General features: G+C 43.5%; 2 protein-coding genes across 7 annotated transcripts in view; both read right to left on the bottom strand.

Annotated features, from left to right (window-relative positions):
* sh3gl2a (SH3 domain containing GRB2 like 2a, endophilin A1) overlaps nt 1-6,589 on the bottom strand; it is a 42,183-nt gene extending 35,594 nt beyond the window's left edge. For 3 of the 6 annotated variants that reach the window (XM_030415413.1, XM_030415403.1, XM_030415390.1), the window contains exon 1: nt 6,327-6,589. In XM_030415413.1, coding sequence (XP_030271273.1) covers nt 6,327-6,371 — 45 coding nt within the window. In that variant the 5' untranslated portion in view covers nt 6,372-6,589. The remainder of the gene's footprint in view (nt 1-6,326) is intronic. The other 3 variants (XM_030415430.1, XM_030415421.1, XM_030415396.1) reach the window with 1 other exon arrangement.
* Nucleotides 6,590-16,569: 9,980 nt separating this feature from the next.
* Nucleotides 16,570-22,432, bottom strand: part of cntln (centlein, centrosomal protein) — a 91,105-nt gene continuing 85,242 nt past the window's right edge. Inside the window, exon 27 of the mRNA XM_030435660.1 lies at nt 16,570-17,725. Within this exon, the coding sequence (XP_030291520.1) occupies nt 17,615-17,725 (111 nt within the window). The 3' untranslated portion in view covers nt 16,570-17,614. The remainder of the gene's footprint in view (nt 17,726-22,432) is intronic.

A 22,432-nucleotide genomic window follows, 5' to 3' on the forward strand; every position in this document is an offset into this window, starting at 1 on the left:
TCTTCCTGCTGGCAGCACGCACTCACTCACTCACTCGCTTGCTCGCTCCATTGAGGTAAAACATTCTCTCAGCAGCCTTAAGATAGATAGAAAAACTGGTATTCAGACTGGGGTTTGATTAAAGCAAACAGACGAGGAAGACTGTGAGGCTTCAGGAGCAGCACCGTGCAGATTTCTAAACCATTAGTGGAGGGGACACAACCGGCACGCATGCACACACACACACACACACACACACGGGTTTCTGCACGGGAACGGGAGCCATCATGAAAGTAGCATCTGCTCAAAGCATGACTCATTTCACTCCGAGGTGGAGTTGACTTGTGACATAACAAGCGAGCAATCGTCACCTTTGAAAATACGGCAGACAGAAACACTTTGTCTCTGCTTAAAACAATAAGAGGAGGAATATCAGGCTGATATTTTTCCAACTCTCTCATGGCATTCAAATCTATTCGAGTATAGTAGAGTATTTTATAACATAGGAACGAGTAACAGCATGCTGAATATACATATACCTATTTTAAAAAGGCAATTTCTTGGGAACCTTCTGGGTTTTACCCTTCATGCCCCGTGTGCTTCCATTCTTTATAAAATGGCCCCCGTTATTAATGCACCACTCTGAGCCCCGATGTCCTTGGGTGAGAGAGAGAGAGAGTGAGAAAGTGAGCGGGGGGGAGAGAGAGAGAGAGAGAGAGAGTGAGAAAGTGAGCGGGGGAGAGAGAGAGAGAGAGAGAGAGAGAGAGAGAGAGAGAGAGTGAGAAAGTGAGCGGGGGGAGAGAGAGAGAGAGAGAGAGAGTGAGAAAGTGAGCGGGGAGAGAGAGAGAGAGAGAGACAGAGATGCCTGCCATCACAGACAAGTGTGATTGAGGTCATGTGAAATAAATTACTCAGTGATGTATGTGAGAAGGTGAAGCGGAGGTTGTTTAAGTGTGCGCGTGTGGGAATCTCATAAATTCCCAGTGACTTCACAGCATTCTGCCTTTTATGGGTCGTTTCTCTCGGGCTGAGTGCATAAAGTCCATGATGAAGAAATGCCCCCCCCCTCTCATGCACAGAGTGAGGATTTTCATCCTCCCTCAAAGCAGATGCTGAACATTTAACTTCAGACAAAGCTGCACAGCTAATTAGCTATTAGCGGCGCACTGGGCTCGAAGGTCAACGCGTCAAGCGTTTTAGGATGAGCAGTCTGTCCCAATCTGCACATCAACCGGTGTGACAATATTGCTCCTATATCTATTTACTGAAATGTTGAATCTTGTGATTTTATGTCGTCCACATAGAGAGATTTTGCTGCTTATAGCAAGGAAGCCTATCATTTAATATCCTCAATATAAGATGCTTGAGTAAAAGTCAAAATATTAAAATACATTTCCCAGTAATAAATGTACCAATAGTATCAACATCAGACCAGATTTTCAGTTTTTTCTAACTACTGGGATATATTTTTTCTCTGAGTGCTGATTCAAATAAATTAGTTTTAAAATGCACGACTTTGGCTCTGATGCAGCGTGAAATCTGCAAAGTGACTGAAGTTATCAAATAAAGGTAGTGGAGTAAAACGTCTAATATTTGCCTCCAAAATGCATTGGAGTGAAAGTAGAAAGTAGAAAGTAGACAGACCCAAGTAAAGTATCTCCAAACAAGCATAGTACTTGAGTAAATGTACCTAGTTACATTCCATCAGTGGCTACGACCAGTTGCAACCAGTGGAGACTGGATTAAGTAACTGGTGCCAGTCGAGGCAAATAGTACAGCTAGAGGTGTCGCAATATACCACTATTGACGATAATTGTTAAGTTTGAAAATTGATTATTGATATTGTGTTAATTAGAAACATATGATAACATCGGGCAAATACTCCAGCGCCCCTTAAATCATTTATTTTTCTTTCTATTCAGGCTTTGTTACAGAAAATTGGGATAATGCACCTCAACACTGGTAGCCACCCACTAATAAAACAGAAAAAAACAAGGGAAAGAAGATGTTACAACAGCCTCAGAAGGAGACGACAGAAGAGAGCGACACTATCCACAGATATCATAATAATATTGTTAATATGAATTTTTTGGCCACGACGATCTGAAATCTTGACAGCTCTCAGATTTTATCTCTTTAAATTAGCTGTAGGCTAGCCGTATGCACCTGTTTTCAGACTTTATGCTCAGCTGAACTAAACTAAGCTAACTTGCTGCTGCATGTTGTCCTTACAGATATAAGAGTCATATCAATCTTCTCATCTAACTCACGGCGATAAAGGGAACAAGCATATTTCCCCAAAAATTCCAACTATTCCTTTAATTCTGACATCATTTCTGCCAAACTCATATCCGATTGTCTTTAATCCCTGGTCCTGTCCCTTAATCCATGTGACCCCCTCTTCACGTGGTGGGGTGGGGGTACTGCTCAGGTTTGGTTGGAGGGTGTGTGTGTGTGTGTGTGTGTGTGTGTAAATAGCCAGATTGCTGTTAGTCTGGGCCTGGATTACAGGGCTGTGGCACGGGAACAGAGGGGTTGATGGGAGCCTTCTGCCACTGGGAGTCTGGGGAAAAAGATGGTGTGCGTGTGTGTGTGTGTGTGTGTGTGTGTGTGTGTGTGTGTGTTGGGAGGGGGACGAGGAACAGAAGGCAGGAGACCACAGAGTGAGCTAACTCTGTGCCTAAAGCTGACTGAATCACACTGGGAATAAAAACTGAGTAATGAAGACGGCGCAGTGTAAGAAAATCTACAAATTCAGACGTATCCGCTGCATATTTACACACTCAACCACACCTCTTTATTCATGCACACTCACAGCCAAATAACCAAATGCATATTTACAGACATAAATGCTCTCATGCAGCCCTCGCCTCACACACAGACACAGATGAACATGAGGCTGTTGAGGAACATCTGCAGTGAGAGAGAGAGAGAGAGGGAGAGGGGGGGAGGGAAAGAGAGAGAGAGGGAGAGAGGGAGAGAGGAGAGAGGGAGAGAGGGAGAGAGGGAGAGAGGGCTCTGCTAATGGGTGACAATAGACTCATCACACAGAATTAACACAATCTGTGCAGCCATCTAATGCCCCGCGTGGGCTGCTGTCAACTCCCAATCTGAGCGCCTGATTAAAACTGAGAAGTGTGTTAACAGCAGAATTGCGATTCCTTTTTATTGAATCTGGAAACAGAATGAAACTCTTCCAGGTCTGGTTCTGCGAGGGGCCGCTCTTCAAGAGTGTTTTTCTCTGGCTGTAATCATCTGCACAAGCCTCCAGAGTGTCAGAGTGTCAGAGAGAGAAACGCAAACGACTCACGGCAGCATAAATGAACTGAAAATACAACACCGGACTTCATTGTGCGTCACCATATTGGATCCCAGCTAAGTTACTCAGGTCCAACATGCAATCAGGATTGTTAAATATCTGCAGACGCTGACCTTCTGGAGATAAGCCATTATGAGTGTCAGAATTAAATCATTATTCCTTCCCATCTCAGTGACAACCGCTCATAAAAATGACAAATGATGCAAATTGGAAGCTGCAAAACCAAGTCCCTTTGTAGAAGAGGTGAACCGGAGAACAAGGGAGGAGAGGAGCTTGAACGTGTGACTCAGCCAGGCTACAGGCCTCCCGCTGTGTGACGCCCCGGAGCTGCCTGTCAGTGTCACTGTGACTCACCCGCGAGACAACGGACAACCGCCCCGAGATGTGCTGGTGCTTCCAGCTAACACCAGAAATAAAAGTCTTCCCAAAGCCGTGGAGTTGGTGGGAGGAGGCCGCGGGGACGGATCCGCTCTTACCTCTGACCATCAAGATCCCATTACGGCCGGCGCTGGGACAGCTTCCAAAGCTAATGATGGTTAAACGCTTCAGTCTGAGCTCTCGGGAATAAAAATAAGACTAAAATGGCTGCGATGGGTGGAGGAATCCTCTGAGTAACCTTGAAGTGAATATCGCCCGATGCATCCAATAATAACAAATGATTCAGCATGAAGCACCAATCAGTTTAGGAATTCTTTAATAAAACATTTACTAACGTTATGAAAAAGGAATTAAAGGTGGTTCGGAGAGGAGGGCTGCATATCCAACATCAATACTTTTATGTAACAGACCGACTTGCCTTGATACTATCGAGCATCATAAATGTCTTGACATCTGATACCAAATTTCAATACCTAAGGAGTTAATCTCACCAGCGTCAGTCAGCCAATAAGCATGCAGCATGCTTGTAGTGACAAGATCCAACAGTGCTGGTGATTGGCTGTCTCGAGGCATGCAGGAAAAACACTAGGTCACGCCCAGAGATGTAGCTCACCGCGTGTATGTGTCATGAAATCTTTTCGGTTTTTAAATGGATTTCATAAAATTGGTATTAAAAAAAGAATATCTTTCAGGAACTGGTATCTTCTCTTTTTGACGATACCTAGAGCTAAAGGACAGACAGTGGTACAACGGCTAGAAAGCCAAGCACCGCCTGCTGACTGATCACTGAGACTATTCACACTTCCAACTAGAATGGCACTTAGTAGAGTGTATACCTCGACGCCTCAAGATCAGTGAGCTATTCCTGGATAAATTAAAGTAAATGCTGGACAACAAAACAAAACACCACTCACATCTCGCAATATTAAAGACGTATTTTAGCCCCCTAAAGAATACATATCTGTGTATATGTGCTTTAATGTTATTGGTGTTTTACGTTGCCGTCAAACAGTCTTTTCCTTTGGCACCGCATGCCGCTTGTGTATAGGAATACAGATGTTGAGGGTATGTAGTGCTGATGGAGAAGGCTGGTCGACAGGAATGTAAAGCGCCCAAAATGGCCGAAAAATATGTGCACTTTGACATATATCTTTTCAGATGAGACTTATTTTCAGTGGCTAAATGTAGTCTTGCTGCTGGTTCGTGTTACAGCAGCACAATGCTCCACTTCCTCTGCTGCTGCTCCACACAGGCGGAGAGCTGATGGTCATCTCCTGCAGGTTATACACTGATTAGGGGCTGATCGTATAACGTGAACGATCACTTCTTTAAGGTGTGTTTTAGGCTTTGTCATGGCTTTATTGACTGATCAGCTCGAGGGACGAGAGAGGAGGAGTGACGCGCAGCAAAAGGGCCGCCGGTCGGACTGGAGCCCTCGGCCGCTGCAGCGAGGACAACGCCTCTGTACACATACTGAGCTGCTGGGGCGGCCAAGAATCATGACTTTAAAGAAAAGGAAAAACAAATCATGAAATCTGTCTGTTAATGGCGTCTACTCTGGGCCGAAGACCCATCCCTCCATTCAAGTGTCGTGGAAATCCATTCAGTAGTTTCTGTTTAATCCTGCCGACAAGCCAACAAACGGCCACCAAGAACCATATCACCATCAAAAGTGAGGTGACTCCCAGCACCAGGACCACACCCGTGACTGGAGGCACATGATAAACACCACTGAACCCTTTCACTGTGGAAAAAAATCAATTCTCAAATGGTTAGACGGACTAAAATACCTAAGAAATAAGAAAAACCAAAGTGTCCAGGATGGTCTGAGACGCACAGAGAGGAGCAGAGTCTCCACACCTTCCCTCCATGAGCCCACCTCACCTGATTGGCTCCCACTTTGAGCACGGATCCTACAGTCCCCTGTGCTAACAACAAGACAGTGAACACATCCTTTAATTCACCACTGCTGGTTTCCCCGCAATAGGCGATAAATGCGTTTAGAGGGCGCCGAGGTCATGGCGTGCCGCTGCTGACAGGAGCGGATTTCCGCCGAGGCGCACTTAACGATTGCGTAACATCTTGCGCGTCGGAGTTCCCGCTTAAGGAAAGCACTGATTCTTTTTTTTTTTAAAACTACCTCCTTTCATTCAGGGGCGAAACAAGCAGCCGCAATACGAGTGTCATCGGCTGCCATGAGCTGCAGCTCTGGAGCCTTTCTCTGAGCGGAATGTCATCTGAAGGGTACCGAGAGGAACTGACGTCCCCCCGGCATCACCAACCCCATCATCATCATCCTCACTGTCGTGTAATAATCGACGTGAATCACAAATAAAAAGCACATAACAACAGAGGCTGCAGCGTAAAACACGAGTGATAAATTATTCTGTTGGTGCATTGCTGCAGTCTTTTTTTTTCTCCAGTGGAGTACGTTTCAGCACCGGGACAGCAGCCAGGGAGAGACTCAGAGGTAACAGATGGAGCTCTACTACAACATGAGAGCGCGATGAGGGGGGATGATTTTACGCGTTTTTTGTTGTTGTTTTTTTTTCACAACAAGCGTAAAAAATAAATGAAAATAGATGAATCTCTACCATCTCCAACATGCATTGGTGTGATCCGGTGCTCGGGGCGTCGAGTCCCCTCTTACCTGAGTGGCTTTGTGGAATTGCTTCTTCAGCCCCGCTACAGACATGGTCGCTACACGGTGGATCTAAGCTGAGGATGTGAACTGGTGGTGCTGCGGACGGTGAGGAGGAGGAAAGATCTCGGTCCTAAAGTGTGATTTTTTCTGGATGTGGTGATCTTGCAGCCGTCGCTAAGTCCTGTCTACGCTGGTCTTCACCGGAGGGATCTCCTGCGAGGAGAAAAAAAAGAAAAGGGGGGCTGATTGAAGCCTCGATCAGGCTATTGGATGTCAGAGCCACATGTCTAAAACGGCGCTGACGTCGGAGCCAGCTTCCTTTTTTTTTTTTTTTTTTTTTTTAAAGCGTCCGCCTACTCACAGCGGCCGGGCCGGCGCGCTAAAAACAGGCTGCTGAGGTATTTTCTAATCTAAGAACGTTTAGGGAACAGGACGAGCTGGGAAGGGGGGAGAAGAAGACAGAGACTTGTAGGGTTAATCTCTGAGATGATGCAGAGAAGTTCCACTCCCGTCGCCTGAGAAAGAAATCAAGAAAGAAAGAAAGAAAGAAAGACACTGAGGTGTAGGAGCCTGTACAACCAGTGAACGTGCTTTCCCTCCTAATAGGACTCAATCATTCTCCAGCACCCTGGACAGCACCCATCAACAGACGTCCCACTGCGCCCAGACTGACTTACTAACTCACTTCCGTCCTGTTCCATCAGGGAAAATGACTCCACTTGACAACATAGAATAAAAGATAAACCACAAAGAGGATCCAGATGCAAAAGAAAAAAAGCAGAATGTCATGGAAAATGTGCAGATAGACAAATTAAATCAAAATTCAGGATTTAATTAACAATAACTATAAAATAGTTTTGATGTTGCTTGACTGGATTTATGTTCAAGATTGCAAGAAACAGTAGTAATGTTACACAATCTCACAGCAAGGTGGTCCAATCTGTTCTGTAGCTTTCGAGCGCATCACGTGATCTTCATCAGCAGATGGAGTTTGCCCAGTTGTGACAGAAGTGTAGAGGCTCAGATTTATATGTTCTTGGGCATTTATAGAATGAAACATGGGGTGACAGCTTTCCAGATAACGGACAAAAAATGCTTCTAACTGTCCAAATTATATAGGCAACGCAAATGAATATATCACGTTTTCTTTTACCCCACTCATTTGATATTCTTGCTGTTTCATGTAGGCTACCTAATGCTTACTGTTTGATTTTTGTATTTTATAGGACTTTTGAGGGACACTGACAAAAAGCCTCTTCTGCAAAATGACCTGCCAACAGATACTGTAGATACTTTAATTCATGGATAACCATCAATCTTACACATTAAAGTGTGTTTACAGGTCTTGGAGAGAGTAATAATGCATGTGTGAGAAAAGTAGTGTAATACCTTCTGTGGCTCCAGAGGAATCTGTATGTTCTGCATGTACAGCGATGTCACTTAGATGCAAAATTGCATTGTAGGTAATGGCAGGTTTTGAAAAGCAGCCCACTGGTCCAGCATTGCCCTCTTAAACCATGCTGGACTCAATGTGGAGAGTTTTATGGACCATTTCTTTTCTAATGTATTCTTAGTTCTTTTCAAAACCGGCTGCCTACATCACCCACACTGCAATTTAGCCACTGAGTGACATCACTGGAGGCAAGTCCTCAGATAACATGATTAGATTACGGTACTTCCTCTGGAGCCACATAAGGCTTTACACTACTTTTTTTTCACATTTGCACTTGTCATCCCCAAGACCTATACACTATAATAGTAGAACTTGGCGGAGTTACCCTTTAAGAAAAGGATCTGAATACTTCCAGTAAAATCAGACAACATTTATTGGTGTGAAACAAAAAGAAGGTTTGGCACAATACTAGGTATTCAGGACAGACACATGTGGTCACATTTATTTATAGATTGCAGTGGATGTGGGCTTTAAAGTGAGCACGACCTGTAACAGCCCAGTGCTGCTGTAGGATACTTTTACTGGAATTTATCCGTCCCTTTTTTCAGCTACTCAGACCATTTATTTATTTATGGTTTATCTGGTAGGGACCGCTATAATATACAAAGACAAACTGAAACAGCTGTTTGATGCAATTTGCAACACCTCTTCCAAAAAAGGGCTTTTCTGAAAATAAGAAATTAGTAACAATGAGGCAAAAAAAAAAAAAGGCATTAAATTCACCAAACTCAATCTGGTCATGATAATATACAGTATTATTTATCTGATGTGATCAGGCCTCAACACCTGCAGAGTAGCTAAGAAGTCACCTGCACACATTTTGTCAGCTCGACAGCAGATGGCAGGTCGATAGTTGGAGGACTACTCGGGCCGACAGTCAGAGACACGTCCCATATCGCCACTAACGCAGCCCTGGAATAAGACTCGCAGTCGTGATCACCAGATAGGCTAACAAATCTTTAATGTGGCCATATCTGCGACTGTGAGGTGTCAAATGAAGCAAACTGAGGCTGTTTGTGTCCACAGAAGCTTCCATGCAGGAAATGAACTGTAAACATCCAACGACTCGTGTAACATTTAGGAAATAGTGGAAAGTCATATTTTAATGTTTCCATTCCTACATTTTATAAAGGCCTTTAAATAAACCCGTTCGAAGTCATTTCTAGGTGGTGAAATGCAAACACAATGCGAAACACATCAACAAAATGACCAAAAAATAAAGTTATGTGCCAAAATGTAAGATGATGTGCTGTTTGACCATTTGATGATATAAATAATGAATGTCTCTGCTGCATGTCAGCTGCAGATTAGACTGTGTGGGAATCATCCAAACAGTACAAGATGTTCATATGCAGTCACAGTTTAACAACAATGACACATCTCCTTTGTAAATAGGCCTACATTTATTTTCTCAAACGATTCATTTGTTCCCTCAGTGCAGAATTAATCACTATCATCACTATGCCATGATTGCTGAATCATCTTGTTGTGCTATCGTTCTGTATTTTTTAAAATTTTTTGTAAATCTATTTTAGAAATTGTGTCTCAATCTGCATCTCTTGTGATGATCAAATTCCACCACAGAGGATTATTTGAAGGCAGAGCTGGTTTAGAATGAGGAGAAACATTTGTTATGTTAGTGGCGCCATCGTGTGGAGAATTCCTGAACATACATTCAGACAGAAGGAATTATCTAAAATGTTTCTAACAATGTAATTTAAACAACTGATCTATTGCATATACCAAGACACAAAATTAATAATTAAAAAAATGAATAAACAATTATTTCAATTTAATTCCTAAAGGTAAAGTCAAAGAACCAAAAATGGAACGCATTCACAAGGAAAACAACAACAGATGTATTTGTCTTTACCACAAAAAGATTTCACAAAGGTTAAAGTTGAAGGTGGATAATGTCACTTTGGAAAAGAAATTCAAACTCAGAAAGGTACCATTTACTATATAAATAAGGAAAAAATACAAATTTAAAAACACTATTTGACTAATATCTTCCTACAACTGAATAAACGCACTGAAAAGTAGGGCCCCAGTAAGGAGTATGAAGCCAGAAGGATAGCTACTTAACACGCTTCTGCAAACAAAACACAAGTATTAAATTGTGCTTTCCTGCCATAAAAATCAACCAATGAAGATTCTCTGAGTGAAATGTCTTCCACAAAACTACATATGTCAACATTTAATGTCTATATTCTAACATCTTACACGAGCAGCAGTAAATGTTTCTGTTGTTGTTCATTGTGTCCATCTATACTCTGCCTGTAATGTCTTCACACTGCCCAACAAGTCACAATCTCTGATGCTCTGCTTCCAACTTGTGGTAAGAAATGATGCAGCAATGACGATGTGAAGAAGAGTAAAACAAAAAAAAATGCCATTCAACTCATCTGACTACAGTATGTTGAATTACTCAGATCAGACCAGCTCCACAGTCAAAGCAGCATACATTCGAGGAGCTCCCCGAACACCAAATGTTTATTTGGTCTGAGCAGCTCTTATTGGCTCACAGAGAGGTACGAGTGATACATCACACTGGCTGGCTGACAGTGACCTGAGCGCAGTCCTCCCCTCAGTTTTCCTGCTCGCTGGCCTCGGCGGGCAGCTCTGATAAAGTGCTCGGTCCCACGGCTCAGTGATCTGTGTGTGTGGCCCGAGGTGAGTTTCCATTTGTCTTAAGTCGAGAGACAATAAATCTCACCTGAACCTTACAGACAGATGGAGGCTAAGCTCAAGTGAAATATGAGATTGTTGCCATCAACTGTATCACACTGACCACTGGTCACGTTTTTTGGCATAAAGAAGGAATGAAAGTTGGAGCAGTGGAGTTTTCTGTTAGCGACATGTTCGTGTTCTTTTATAGAGCGATATGTTTTAACATGTATGATGATGTAATTATTTATATCTGCTTATTTTTTTGTCTTTTTTGCAAATAACATAACATAACACAACTGAGAGAGTACATATTTCTCACCTTCAGACCCTACTTTAAATGTGCTCTGTGTAACTTGTGTATGTGTGATTTGATGCAGTCTACATGTATTAATCACCTCCCCCGTCTTCCTTGGTTGTGGCAGTCTGGGGAAGACCAGGCTAAGCTGTTCAATGCTGGTGGACTGCTGATTTCTCTGTGACAGACTCGGGTCAGATTTTCCATGACAGTTCAAAGGATGTGACTTTACGCACGTTCCTCGAGTGTATCGCCTCAGTGCCCCTCGGCTAAAAATCAGCTGCCAGCACAACACAGAAGTTCCACAGAGCCCCTTTTAAAAGATATCATGACCGTATCTGTCAAACTCATGTTCCAGTTCAACTTTAAATAAGAACAAGAGCCATTAGCCATACTTGAGCTCGGCCAGTAGGGACAGCAACATGCTTGTTGCAACCATATAGACAGAGGACAAAATGAAAAATACATGATTGTCCTTGCCAAAATAACATCATATGAGGATTCACAAAATGATCCCCAGTTAATATCAAAAATATGAATAAAACCCTTCATATTGCACTTAACACAGAGGATTCAAATTAACTGACATTTTCACTGCATCATAGACAGGACACACGTGAAAACCAAACTGGTCACTTAGATGGAAGTGCAGAACCCAATAAGCAAGCCGTGCTTTCAGCCGTGATTTATGTACTTTATTTAAATAAATATTGTTAATTGTTGCGCTTATCCCCGTCTCACTATCTTTTGTCACAGCTTCTTGAGCCGGTCATGACACATGTTGACAGGCCTTTGGATTCGAGGACGACAGGAAAGATGCAGGCTCCCCCTTGTGGCAATTCAAAATAAATCAGGGAATCATCACAGGACTTTGTGAGAAATAGTCACACCTATCCCAATAATGAAAATTCGCCTTGATCAACTAACCCTGTGAGTTTTTAACTGAATCATATATTGTCCCATCACTGCAACCAAGTATTTTCCAGCATGGCCATGAGGTCATAGTCCAATGAGGCCTGCAGGACAACACTGTAGGCAAGAAGCAGAGATGCAGTCCTGATGTCACCAAAGTAAAGAGAGAAATCGGAAACAAATGTGTTGACTGCATGGTCAAACTCCCATGGCCCATCCTAACTTACCTATCTTGTATCTAAAAAAAGTAAAGATCTGATAATCTTTTCTAGGGAGGCTGAGTGGTGTGATATCTTGATGTCCCTTTCTTTAAAATGGGCACATCGCACCTACAATATCTGCCAACCAATAAGCACTGATTGTAAACCTAGTAATCAAGACATGCAAACCAAGACAGCCCAAAACAATCCAGAACTTTCAGCTATCCAGAGTAAATCTCATCCACCTCAGCTGACGCAGACACGTTGACCTTCAAGTCAAAGTTTCATCAGACTCTTTCAACTCAATCTCGTCCGTGTGTTGGTGTGTGTGCTGAGGAATTCATCAAAGCAGTCCTTACATCATCATAATGGCTGAGGACAACAGTTCTCCTCGAGGCCTTGCTTCCCAGTTTGCCAGAACTTCTTCCTGGCCAACTAGAACTCAAATTCCAACCATAACCTACGATCAGGGGCTCTAGTGAACATGAGAATGAGATCGGTGGCCTTTGCAGGGGGTCTGCGATCATGAGTTCCAGGCATCTGATGGTCAGGAATCCTCTCAGTTGAAGATTTTGGTGCTTGTTCAAGTGGGATGAGACTACAGAGGACCCAGAACACCTGGCATTGGGAATGCCTCAGGATTTCTTCAATTTACCAAGTTACCTCAACTAAATTGGTCTCTGTTTATGCCCAGGACCACCTGCTCTTCTACTCAGCTAGCTACGTTCATTGTCTGCACCTGTGACCTAAACACATGTTTCTGTTCACCTTTGAGGCAACAGTCAACACAAAAAAAAAAGATCTTTTAAACATTACCAAATGGTCATGTTTATATTTGGTCCAGAACAAAGCCCTGAAGAACTTGTGCCTCAAGTAACAGGCAATTATATCGGTGAGGAAAAATGTGTGTTTACGTGCAGATGGGAGAGACAGGATGTTCCGTGACGGCGGACCAGGGGTCATTTGTCACACATATGCCAGTCGACTCACTGGAGACGAGCAACCAACACACACAACAGGCCGTGGTCATGTGTTTTTGGGCTTCGTAAAGGCCTTCCAATCCCCACGCCATCCCACTCCACTCAAACATGCTAATGTACCTGCGCTCTGCTCTAATTGGTCCCAGTGATGCTCGCCCTGCTCCACCTGTGTTCATGGGAAGCCTCCAGTCAGTCCTGCAGTCAGGCCCCCGCCACTGTGTGCGAGCGTGCAGTGCTAATATTATGCAAACAAACACTTCTTTGTTGTTTGGCACTTCTTGCACCGACCCGCCACTGTGGAAGAAAGGGAGAAAGTAAGTAAAGGGAAAAGGAGAAAGGGAAAAGGGGCGGGTGAGTGGGGGGTGCTTGAATTCATTAGTGTGATTACCTGAGGTGTGCTACTTTACAGGGGGTAATCTGCCAGCCCCGCTTCATACCCTCCAAACTTCAGCCAGTCCGCTAATGAGCGCTTGGAAAAGTTAGTCAAGGTGGAGAGGTGCTTTGAGGAGCTATACACCGCAGACTAAGGTGTTATTATATATGCTGGAGCAGAAAACAAAGGATGGCTGCCTGTTTTATAACAGCTAGGACCAATGAAGACTGTATGAGCTGTTAGTTTTGATTCCGAGCGCACAAAACAAAATGGAGCCACGAGCAGAGTGCCAATTGATGAACTTGGATCCTCAGAACAAAAAAATCCCCTGCTTAGATGCTTGGCAGATTTTAAGGCGTGAAAACTCTCACAACAATACACCGCACCCAGGAGTGTCAGTTTTGACTGATGTGTGATATTAGCAGCCACATTTTCTACACCATTTGAGACAGCATCGCGGATTAGTCGCAAGGACGCCAGAGGGTTGAGGTAGTCGCGCCGAAAGAGTCGCTTCTCTCTGAGGTGATGCTGAGGACTGCAGCTTCCCCCCACTACACGGCAAGAGAAGGTGGATTAGAGACCAGATCAACCCCTCTCTCATTCCCCCTCTTTTTTTCTGCCCAGGAGCTCAGGCCATGGCTTTAGAGAGACAGCTGCCATGAGCAAGGCTTAGGACAGTCCACGGGGACGGAGAAAGAGTGAGTGTCAAAGAACAAGAAAAGTGCAGGAACAGCTTGGTTACGACGGACAAGACAAAGATGTGAGAGGAAGGGGAGAGGAATCCAAAAAGAGAAGCCAGAGGAGATATATATATATATATATATATATATATATATATATATATATATATATATATATATATATATATATAATATATATATAGATCCTGTAACTTTCCCCTTCCTCTCGCCCTATGCCTCTGCTTTATCACACAGCATCAAAACATAGCTTTAGTCCCCTGAGTGGCTGGCCTTTTTATCTGCTCCCTAGCTTCCCACGGCGGGCCGCATCCACCCATAATCTGCTGCCGTTTCATGTCTGGAGCGCTGTAGAGGAGGATAAGGGACTTGTTCAAGTGAAGATCAATGAGGTTGTATACATAGCATATGTGCATCAGGAGAGAGTGATTCCCTTTTTTCTTTTAAGGTGGCATCCAGTCCTAATGAAAAAGAAAAATCATACACGGATGTAGCGGAGGAGCCACTTCCATGGTCTGAAAGTTTAAGAAATAATTACCCTTGACCGAAATTTCACACATCAGTCGGGAGTGAATGCGAAAGCGTGGAAGGGTTTCTGTCACACGCTCTGCAAACAGCGTCTACCTTTTGTGTCTGAACATTACTTTAACAGTAAACATGATGCATTATACATTTGTCAAAAACACATTTGGCTGTATGTCACAAGCACCTTGTTATTTAAGACGGTGCCAAGTGTCTGTGAAATCAAAGCAGAATGATACATTGGCAGCAATAGCCAGTGTGTGAAACTGTGTCAGTGAAGTAAGGGAAATCACCAGAGGCTGTTTTCTGTTCACTCCGCAGCTGGTTGACGAGATCTGCAAGGACTAATTGTGCATCAGTTGGAGGCTGCAGAAATGTTTTTTGTACTGTGGGCTACCCGCCTTCCCACCCAAGTGGCACGCACTCACACCACGGGGAACTTAAAAGTACAACAGAGAAGCCTTGGGACACACACGCACACACACAAGACAAACACACACAGGCACAAATCATCGATCGACCCCAAAGTCAACCCGCGACCCTGACCTCTTCTACCCCTCCAGGAACAATCTCCTGCAGGAATCTGAGGAAAGAAAGCAAAAAAAAAAAAACGACCAGGAAGTTGGATTTAAAAAGAAGTCGGGCTGAGAGAAAAAGATGAAGACAGGGGAAAAAAATGACACCGAGTTGATTGTGTAGAAGTGAATAAAAGGGGAAGGGAGGGAAAACTTTGCATTTGGAACTCCTGATCAAAGTAATTCCCACAGGAAACCTCACTTAATGAGAGCTGTACAAGAAAAGAGGGGTGGAAGACAAGGAGAGAGTGAAAGGGAAGAAAAGAAGGGTACAGCACGCCATTCCCGCACAAAAAAATAGAGAGATGAATCATATACAGCACCTAGTGGAAGACATGGGCACGTGTGTGTGTGTGCGTTGGCTGGGTGTGTGTGGGGAGGGGGGTTGTTTGAAGGGTGTTTTCAAGATCGTTTTAACGTCTTCACTGAGGGAGCGTCAGAGGCAAGGCCAGGTTAATTAAACCCATGGGAGTACCAGCTGAGGGGGCCCACATTTGAATATGTCACAGAAATAGCACGAGTGTGTCAGCCGAGGCCGGGGCTCGGCAAGCAAACATGTTGACTATGCATTACACGCTAAAAGGAAGAGAGAGGAATAGAGACAGTCAGACAGCGAGGGGTGGGGGCTCCCAGATAATTTGCGTGGCACTGATGCTTTGCTCTTGTATACCCAGCGCGCCACCGGATTTCTCTGAGTTATTAATGTTTGTCATTAGCCGCATTACGCTGGAGGACAGTGACTGCGTTGGAAAAAAAAAAAAAATTGCAGAAATTTATATGGGACAAATATTGACAATAGCTGGCTCTTGGGTATTGGAGAAGAAGAAAAGATGCAAACTATGTTAATGAATGGTAATTAACCACAAGGGTTTGTCTCTCCTGGATCCCAGCTAAATTGGTCCCCGAGTTGCAGCTAGAGACAGTCCTGGCCTAATCCTTTATTATAAAAAGATAAAGGAAAACGACATCATTAGCATATATTTGAAGAGGGAGGGGGGATTAAAAAGTGGAATTATTTCTTTTTAATTCCTGAACGGAGGATTCTTCGCACCATTGTTAATTATACATAATAAAAAGAAAAGAGGGAAGTGGCGGAGAGGAAAACAAAAGCTGAGAGAGGCAAAGAAAGTAAAAAAAAAAGGGATGACTTGAAGGGAGGAGTGTGCGGTCTCTTGTGTAAGATGCCAACTCAAGGACAGAGGAGACCTGGATCATTGTTTAATATTCAAAATGAATAATAAGAGAGGGAGGAAGAGGGAAACAGATAAAAGGGGTTGGAGGTAGCTATGTCAAGGATTGGAACCACTCCTCTGTGCTGCGCGCCCATGTGGACCCTTGTTAATGATGTCAACAGCAGGGGTCACTTGTTACAGACAGGAACCATGCCAACAGTCAGCTGTCAATCATGAGCGAGGTGAGAGAACCCCGCTGTCCACCAGAGCACCCTCAGTCACCATTGCACAGACCGGCAGCCCTTTGAACCGCTGGAAGGAGCATTTAGACGCGGAACACGACCGCTAAATTCACAACGAAAATGCAGTCTTTAAAAAATAAAACATTAAAGGCAAAAATGTGTGAAATTGGTTTTATTTTCAGAGGAAATTCATTGTAACTTAACATAATTATCTATTAAATTATCAGCAGAACAAACACTTACAGAGCATAAGCTATAACACATTTTTAAATATCCAAAACAAAAGATAGTTTCCTTCAGAAATAAATACCTGCAGTTAGGGCACGTTGGCACGCCATCGCTAATAAAATACCTGCATCAGCCTGAAACGCAAATTTCTGTGAATAAGATGATGTTTAATCATGCAAACCTTTGACAGAGTAGTTTTCTTATTATGTCCAGAGAACATTGTATGTCTGCATCTGCCACTGGGTCATCACGATAAAAGTAGGCACAATAATATTTTAATTCCACAACAGGACAGATTTGATGCTCTCTACAATTAAGTGGAAGAAAATATGTGCATTTTTCTGTATTTACCTTGGCACAAAATTAGATGGAAAATATCGACATACTGGATATCAGCAAAAATCCAATATCGTGCATATTGTATAAAATTCAGCGGCCTTTAATCACTGGTCTGTAAAAGCAGGTCTGATAAATGGATCTTACAGTGAATATTCTGCTCAGTGCTGCACTCTTGACTTTCTCAAAGTGTCGACTTGGCATTGCTAGGTCAAGTCCCTGCACCCTAAGGTCCTTGAGGTGCCAAATAAATTAGGTGGAGAGGTAAAAGAGAGTTTATAAAAAGTCTAACTTAAACATTAGCGTAAGCATTTGCCTTATCACCCCAGGTCTGCGTTGAAAGTGGGGGAGAGTGGCTGCACTGTAAATTAGCTTGGCGCTAAAGGGCCTCTGTCTGATGGACGTAGTGCACTGAGCGCTAACACAGATGTCGAGGGCTCATTTACAAAAGCTGGGCTGCTGTGTTGAGCCAGTGGCCCAGAGTGAGTCGACAGCGCTTTTCTCACAAATATTGGTTCTGCTGCCCCGGCTCAGCTTGGCTCAGCCCAGCTCCCACTGAGCAGGAACCGGGGAGGGAGGGAAGGAGGGAGGGAGGAAAAAGAAGAGGATGACAGTTTTCCCAGCCTCAGCCCAGGGAGTCAGGCTTTTTCGCTGACTGGTGTTGCGAGCGTGGCCAGCTCTTCTGTCAGCACTTTCCTCTCCTTCATCTTCACGCGCATAGCCTCCATTAGCTGGCCGGCAGAGGGGATCTGCAGGGGAGGGGAAGGATAGAAAAAGGGTGTGGGGGCGGCAGTAGAAGGGGTTAGAGAAGATGAGGAAAACACACAAATGCACCACTATTAAAAAAAAGTCAGATTTTTGACACATGGCAGCATTTCAGAGAACCTATTTGCTGCTTTGTGAAACAACAGAACCTCAGATAGAGCCTGAGGACTTGTGAAACTTTGGAGGGACCCACCATGTTGAGCTTTTTGACAAAGAAAGAACAAAACAGGCAACACAGCAATAGTTTTAACATCTAATTATACACTTATACTGTCTTCCACACTCAATAACTGGTATAAATTAATATTTGATCTCCAAGTATTAAGGATACGTTCATATTTTACAAGTCTGTCTTACAAGCAACACTCACATGCGCCCTATGTGCATTCAAACAAGGGATGCCAGTTTCAGTTAACTGGTAACTAGTCGGTTAAATTTAGCTTTAAGTGTCTATGGCGAGTTGGACTGTGTGCATACAACATGCCACAGAGTCTGATGGGAGGCGCGTGGGAGAGTCAGCCGCTACAATGCTTTTTGCCGTGTTTGTGGACGAAGCCCAACACGCAGCGGTCGAGGCCACATGTCTTAACCACACTAGTCAGCATCTCGGCGAGGTTTTCCACACGTGTTTCAAACGGAGGCTCTGAGTGAGGAGAATACCGGACTTCCTCTCCCAGTCAGCAAGAAGTGACAGGTAGTTGTTGTGTAGCTTTCATTTGTGCAGGCTCTCCAGCAGTCAGTGGTCGGAGCTAACTCATCTCTCCTGGCTACCTTAACTCTTAGCTCACCTTTTTTCATTTAGTCATGGTGCTCAGTATAGAGACACCAAACTAGCTCTTTGAATCCCTGGCCCTCTACCACTATGATTGTCACACATCACCCTTCCTACATTGGCTAGCAGCAATGTGATCTTTAGCTGCCAAGCATGGCAATAAGGTGCTCGTTCAAATGTGTTAACGTGTTGTGTTTCTGCATAGTGTTAGAACTTCTGCTAAACAGAAGAACAGCATTATACAGTTTACATTTGAATTTGTTGCCTTTCTGGATGAAATGTTACCACACTGTGCTTCAGTTTTTAGCTAAATTTGCTACCTAATAAAGCCATAAGCGGAGTGTGTGTATGTAAATTAACCTACAGAATGACATACATAACGAGTCAAAAATATTCTCCTTTGTGACATCCCGAATTTAAACAGTTCTTGTTGGCTGTTTCTTGTGGATCTTACAGTGGTGGTGAACACATCCCTTCCAAATGTATTTTCAATGTAAAAGAGAACCAGGACAAGGTTAAAGATAATATGAAGCGTCATTGGTGTAAAAATGATCAAGGGTGTATCTATTGGAATTTTTTTGTACAAAATTCCCTCATTCTGTTTAACTCCATCCCTTCAGTGCAGCTCAGCATGGAAACACTTAAGGAATGGAAAGAAAACTTAAAGGGAGACTTTGTACGACAATGGCTAAAATGGTCTGATCTACACTTGGTTTAACGAACTTATACCGGTAATCGATTTTGTGTTGAAGAAGGTCAGTGGATTAAGTCTTTCATCTAACACTGCATCAGAAAGAGATCTCTTTATGGCCAATTCGTACAAGAAATAACTCTTTTTATGTACATACAGGCATGGAAGTAGTGTTTACGGCATAAAAAAATGTGAAAACGATCTTTTAAGCAGAAAAAAGGCATCCATTGGCTTGTTTTTGGTAGGGCTGAAGACACATTACGCTTTCCCCAGTGGCTTAAGTTGATCACTCTTCAGCAGACATGCCTCAAGGCATAATTAAAACATCACTAAGCCTCACTGGGGACATTTATAGCATTGTTGTTTTTACTGGTCTGTATTTATGCTTGGAAGACGATGAGAATTGATGTCCACTTAATCATACAGGATTAAAAAGGTTGAGCATGAATGAACATACTATGTGCGTTGCTTATTAGTTGTCGTGGACATGGTAAAAAAAAAAAAAAAAATTGAAAATAAAGAGTAGACAGGCTTCTCCTCGGAGCTCCGGCTAATTTTGTTTTTCCTCTGAATCGACACAAGGATTTTATGGTCATTAGGGCGCCTGATCAAAGGCCGGCATTCATACTGTATCACCCATAAATATTCACTTCAACTTATGTGCAGCCCTTTACAAGCGCCTTTTTCAAGCGGCAGGAAACACATTCACTCCCAGAGCATTTTCCCAAGTCACATGGCACGAGATGAGAAGTGGACTGGCCGAGCTGAAAATAGTGACTTCAATATCATAAAATCTTTCACTTTTTATCTCTTAAAAGAGAATCTGAAAACATAAGCTATTGAACCATACACTGAGAAACTGGCTGACACAAGTCTGGAGCGCTGTAACAAACTTTACTGGATAAAATCTACATCGGGGAATACAAGGCATCTCGTTGCTTTGAAGTCATTAACTCACTGACTCACAACACATATTGGAATAAGGTTTGCAGCTGACATGTTTTAAGGACACGGCAAAGGACTGTGATGTGATTTGAAACCATCTTATCAATTTCCAATACGTCTGGAGAGCGGGAACCTCAGGATCTCACATACAAGAGATCCCCCCCCCCCCCCATGCCCCTTGATACCTCTCTCCTCTTCATTAAAGGTAACAGGAGCAGGGAACACAAGGCCCCATGTGCCAGGAAGTGTGTGTGTGCGCACTTGAGCATGTGTGCATTGGGGAGTCAGTTCCAGCAGCAGTGGATGCATCAAACACGCAGCGCTATTCCTCAGAGAACCACAACACTGGAGTAACTGCTGAGACATCTCCCTCTGCCTCCGTCCCCCGGGGAGAGTTCACTCTCTCTGTCTCACATACACATTCACATGGGCGCACACACATACACACAATTTCCCAATCAGCTAATTGCACTTAGAGCCACTAACTATGCAAACAAACCCACTAAAATAGAGACATAGCCACAACACAAGGCTCCATGGGACAGCAAAGAGGGAGACTGGATCATTAAAAGTACCGATATGGGAGTATGTGTAAACAACACTGACAGGTAAACATGATCTAGATAGACCGAACATGGGTGAAATTTAAGCCAAAAGCAGATATTGAAAGTGTGAAAGTAGTTTGTCACATTTAGTCTTTATCAAAGAGAGTGGAAAGATGACAGGAAATGAGGGAAAGAAACAAGTCATTTATAGACCTGCTATCAAAATGTGATCCGTGTCTGAACACGCAACTTGATAAGGAAAAAAGTCGCATTCATGCAAGGTGTAAATGCAAGATTGGAATGTGATCAGGTCTGATTGAACACATCTGGATCTAGACTGGCTAGCACTGTGTTCAGAACTCTCCGTAAACGCTATTCGTACGACTTGCAGACATCTCTACACAACGTAACTTGATACAGATTTTTCAGTTCAAATTTAGAGCAAGGAATTAAGGTTAAAAGAAGATTCAGATATTTCTCAGGATTTGCTCTGGAGGACATTGATCCAACATCAGTGAGGATAACGAGGATGCATTCAATTTACCAGGTGAAAAAGCAAAGTTAATCTCTGATTGGTAAAAGGTCCCCAGCTGGGCAATGTAGTTCATGATCAGTGTTTGAACCCCTAAAACCCAGAGTGCCCCTCTCAGTCCCTTCATGAGAAATCAACAGCACAAAAACTGAGTAATGTGCGAGCATAGCAGGCACGACGGCACCAGCATCTTCAGTAAAGTCGATGTGAGTCACCCAAGTGCAGTGAGAGAACTTTTTGGTCTCTCGCTTGATAAATGATTGTATTGCATTTGATAAAATACCTCTCATTCTGAATCATCTCCCAATAGTGTGTGACTCACATCAGCAGACTCTAGTGCGAGAAAAAAACAAGGGCTCGCAAATGGGACAAGCAGGACTATCATTTCCTTTCATCTACCTGCCACATTTGCTGGGGACCGATACCCTGAAGGATGGTTGGAGGTGAGCTGTGATGCAGCTGCTCAACTGGATCCCCTGGGCTGCTTAAGGCAGTGTTAGGAACTGGGACTAATGTTATGCTACAGCTGATTTAGCCGGGGCCGCTGTCCCCTTTGGCTGAGTTAGCCAACACCAGCAACACAGCCGCTGTTTTGCAAGAGCCCCTGTCCCCTTTGGCAACACTAAAAAAGCTACTGTTGCATTAAGCCATGCTAACTCGCATCCATTACTATTCAACAGGCCCTGCAGAGCAGACCTTTTGTCTAGGTATGATTTCATGAACATGTTTCAAAAGTGAACTGACATATAAAGCCACTGACACTGACAAGTGTGTGTGTGTGTGTGTGTGTGTGTGTGTGTGTGTGTGTGTGTGTGAAGACCAGGACAGGGGCTGCAAGCAAAAGGTGTTTTTAAGAGCCAATTAAATGACATTGCTATTCTACAGCCTGGGGCAAACCTCAAGGCAAGGAGCAGCTCAAAGTTGCAGCACTCCTGTGACCATTGTCTGGCAGTGGCATCACACACTGCAACTTTTTTTTTTTTTTTTTCAAAAGATCGATCATTCCAGCTCTTTTGTCTTCTCCCTCGGAAGAGGTTAGCGCAATTATTTCCAAGGGCCCAATTTGTGAGTGGTTGTAAAGATTGTGTCAGGCTGTTGGATATCTAAATGAGGAGGAATGAAGAGGGAGGGGGAATCAGAGAGCATAAAAGAGATATAAAGGGGCAAATAATCTAAATTTGCAAGTCACTACTGAGTGTTTTTTCT

This window comes from Sparus aurata, chromosome 1, assembly GCF_900880675.1.
Source record: "Sparus aurata chromosome 1, fSpaAur1.1, whole genome shotgun sequence".
Classification (NCBI taxonomy): Eukaryota; Metazoa; Chordata; class Actinopteri; order Spariformes; family Sparidae; genus Sparus; species Sparus aurata.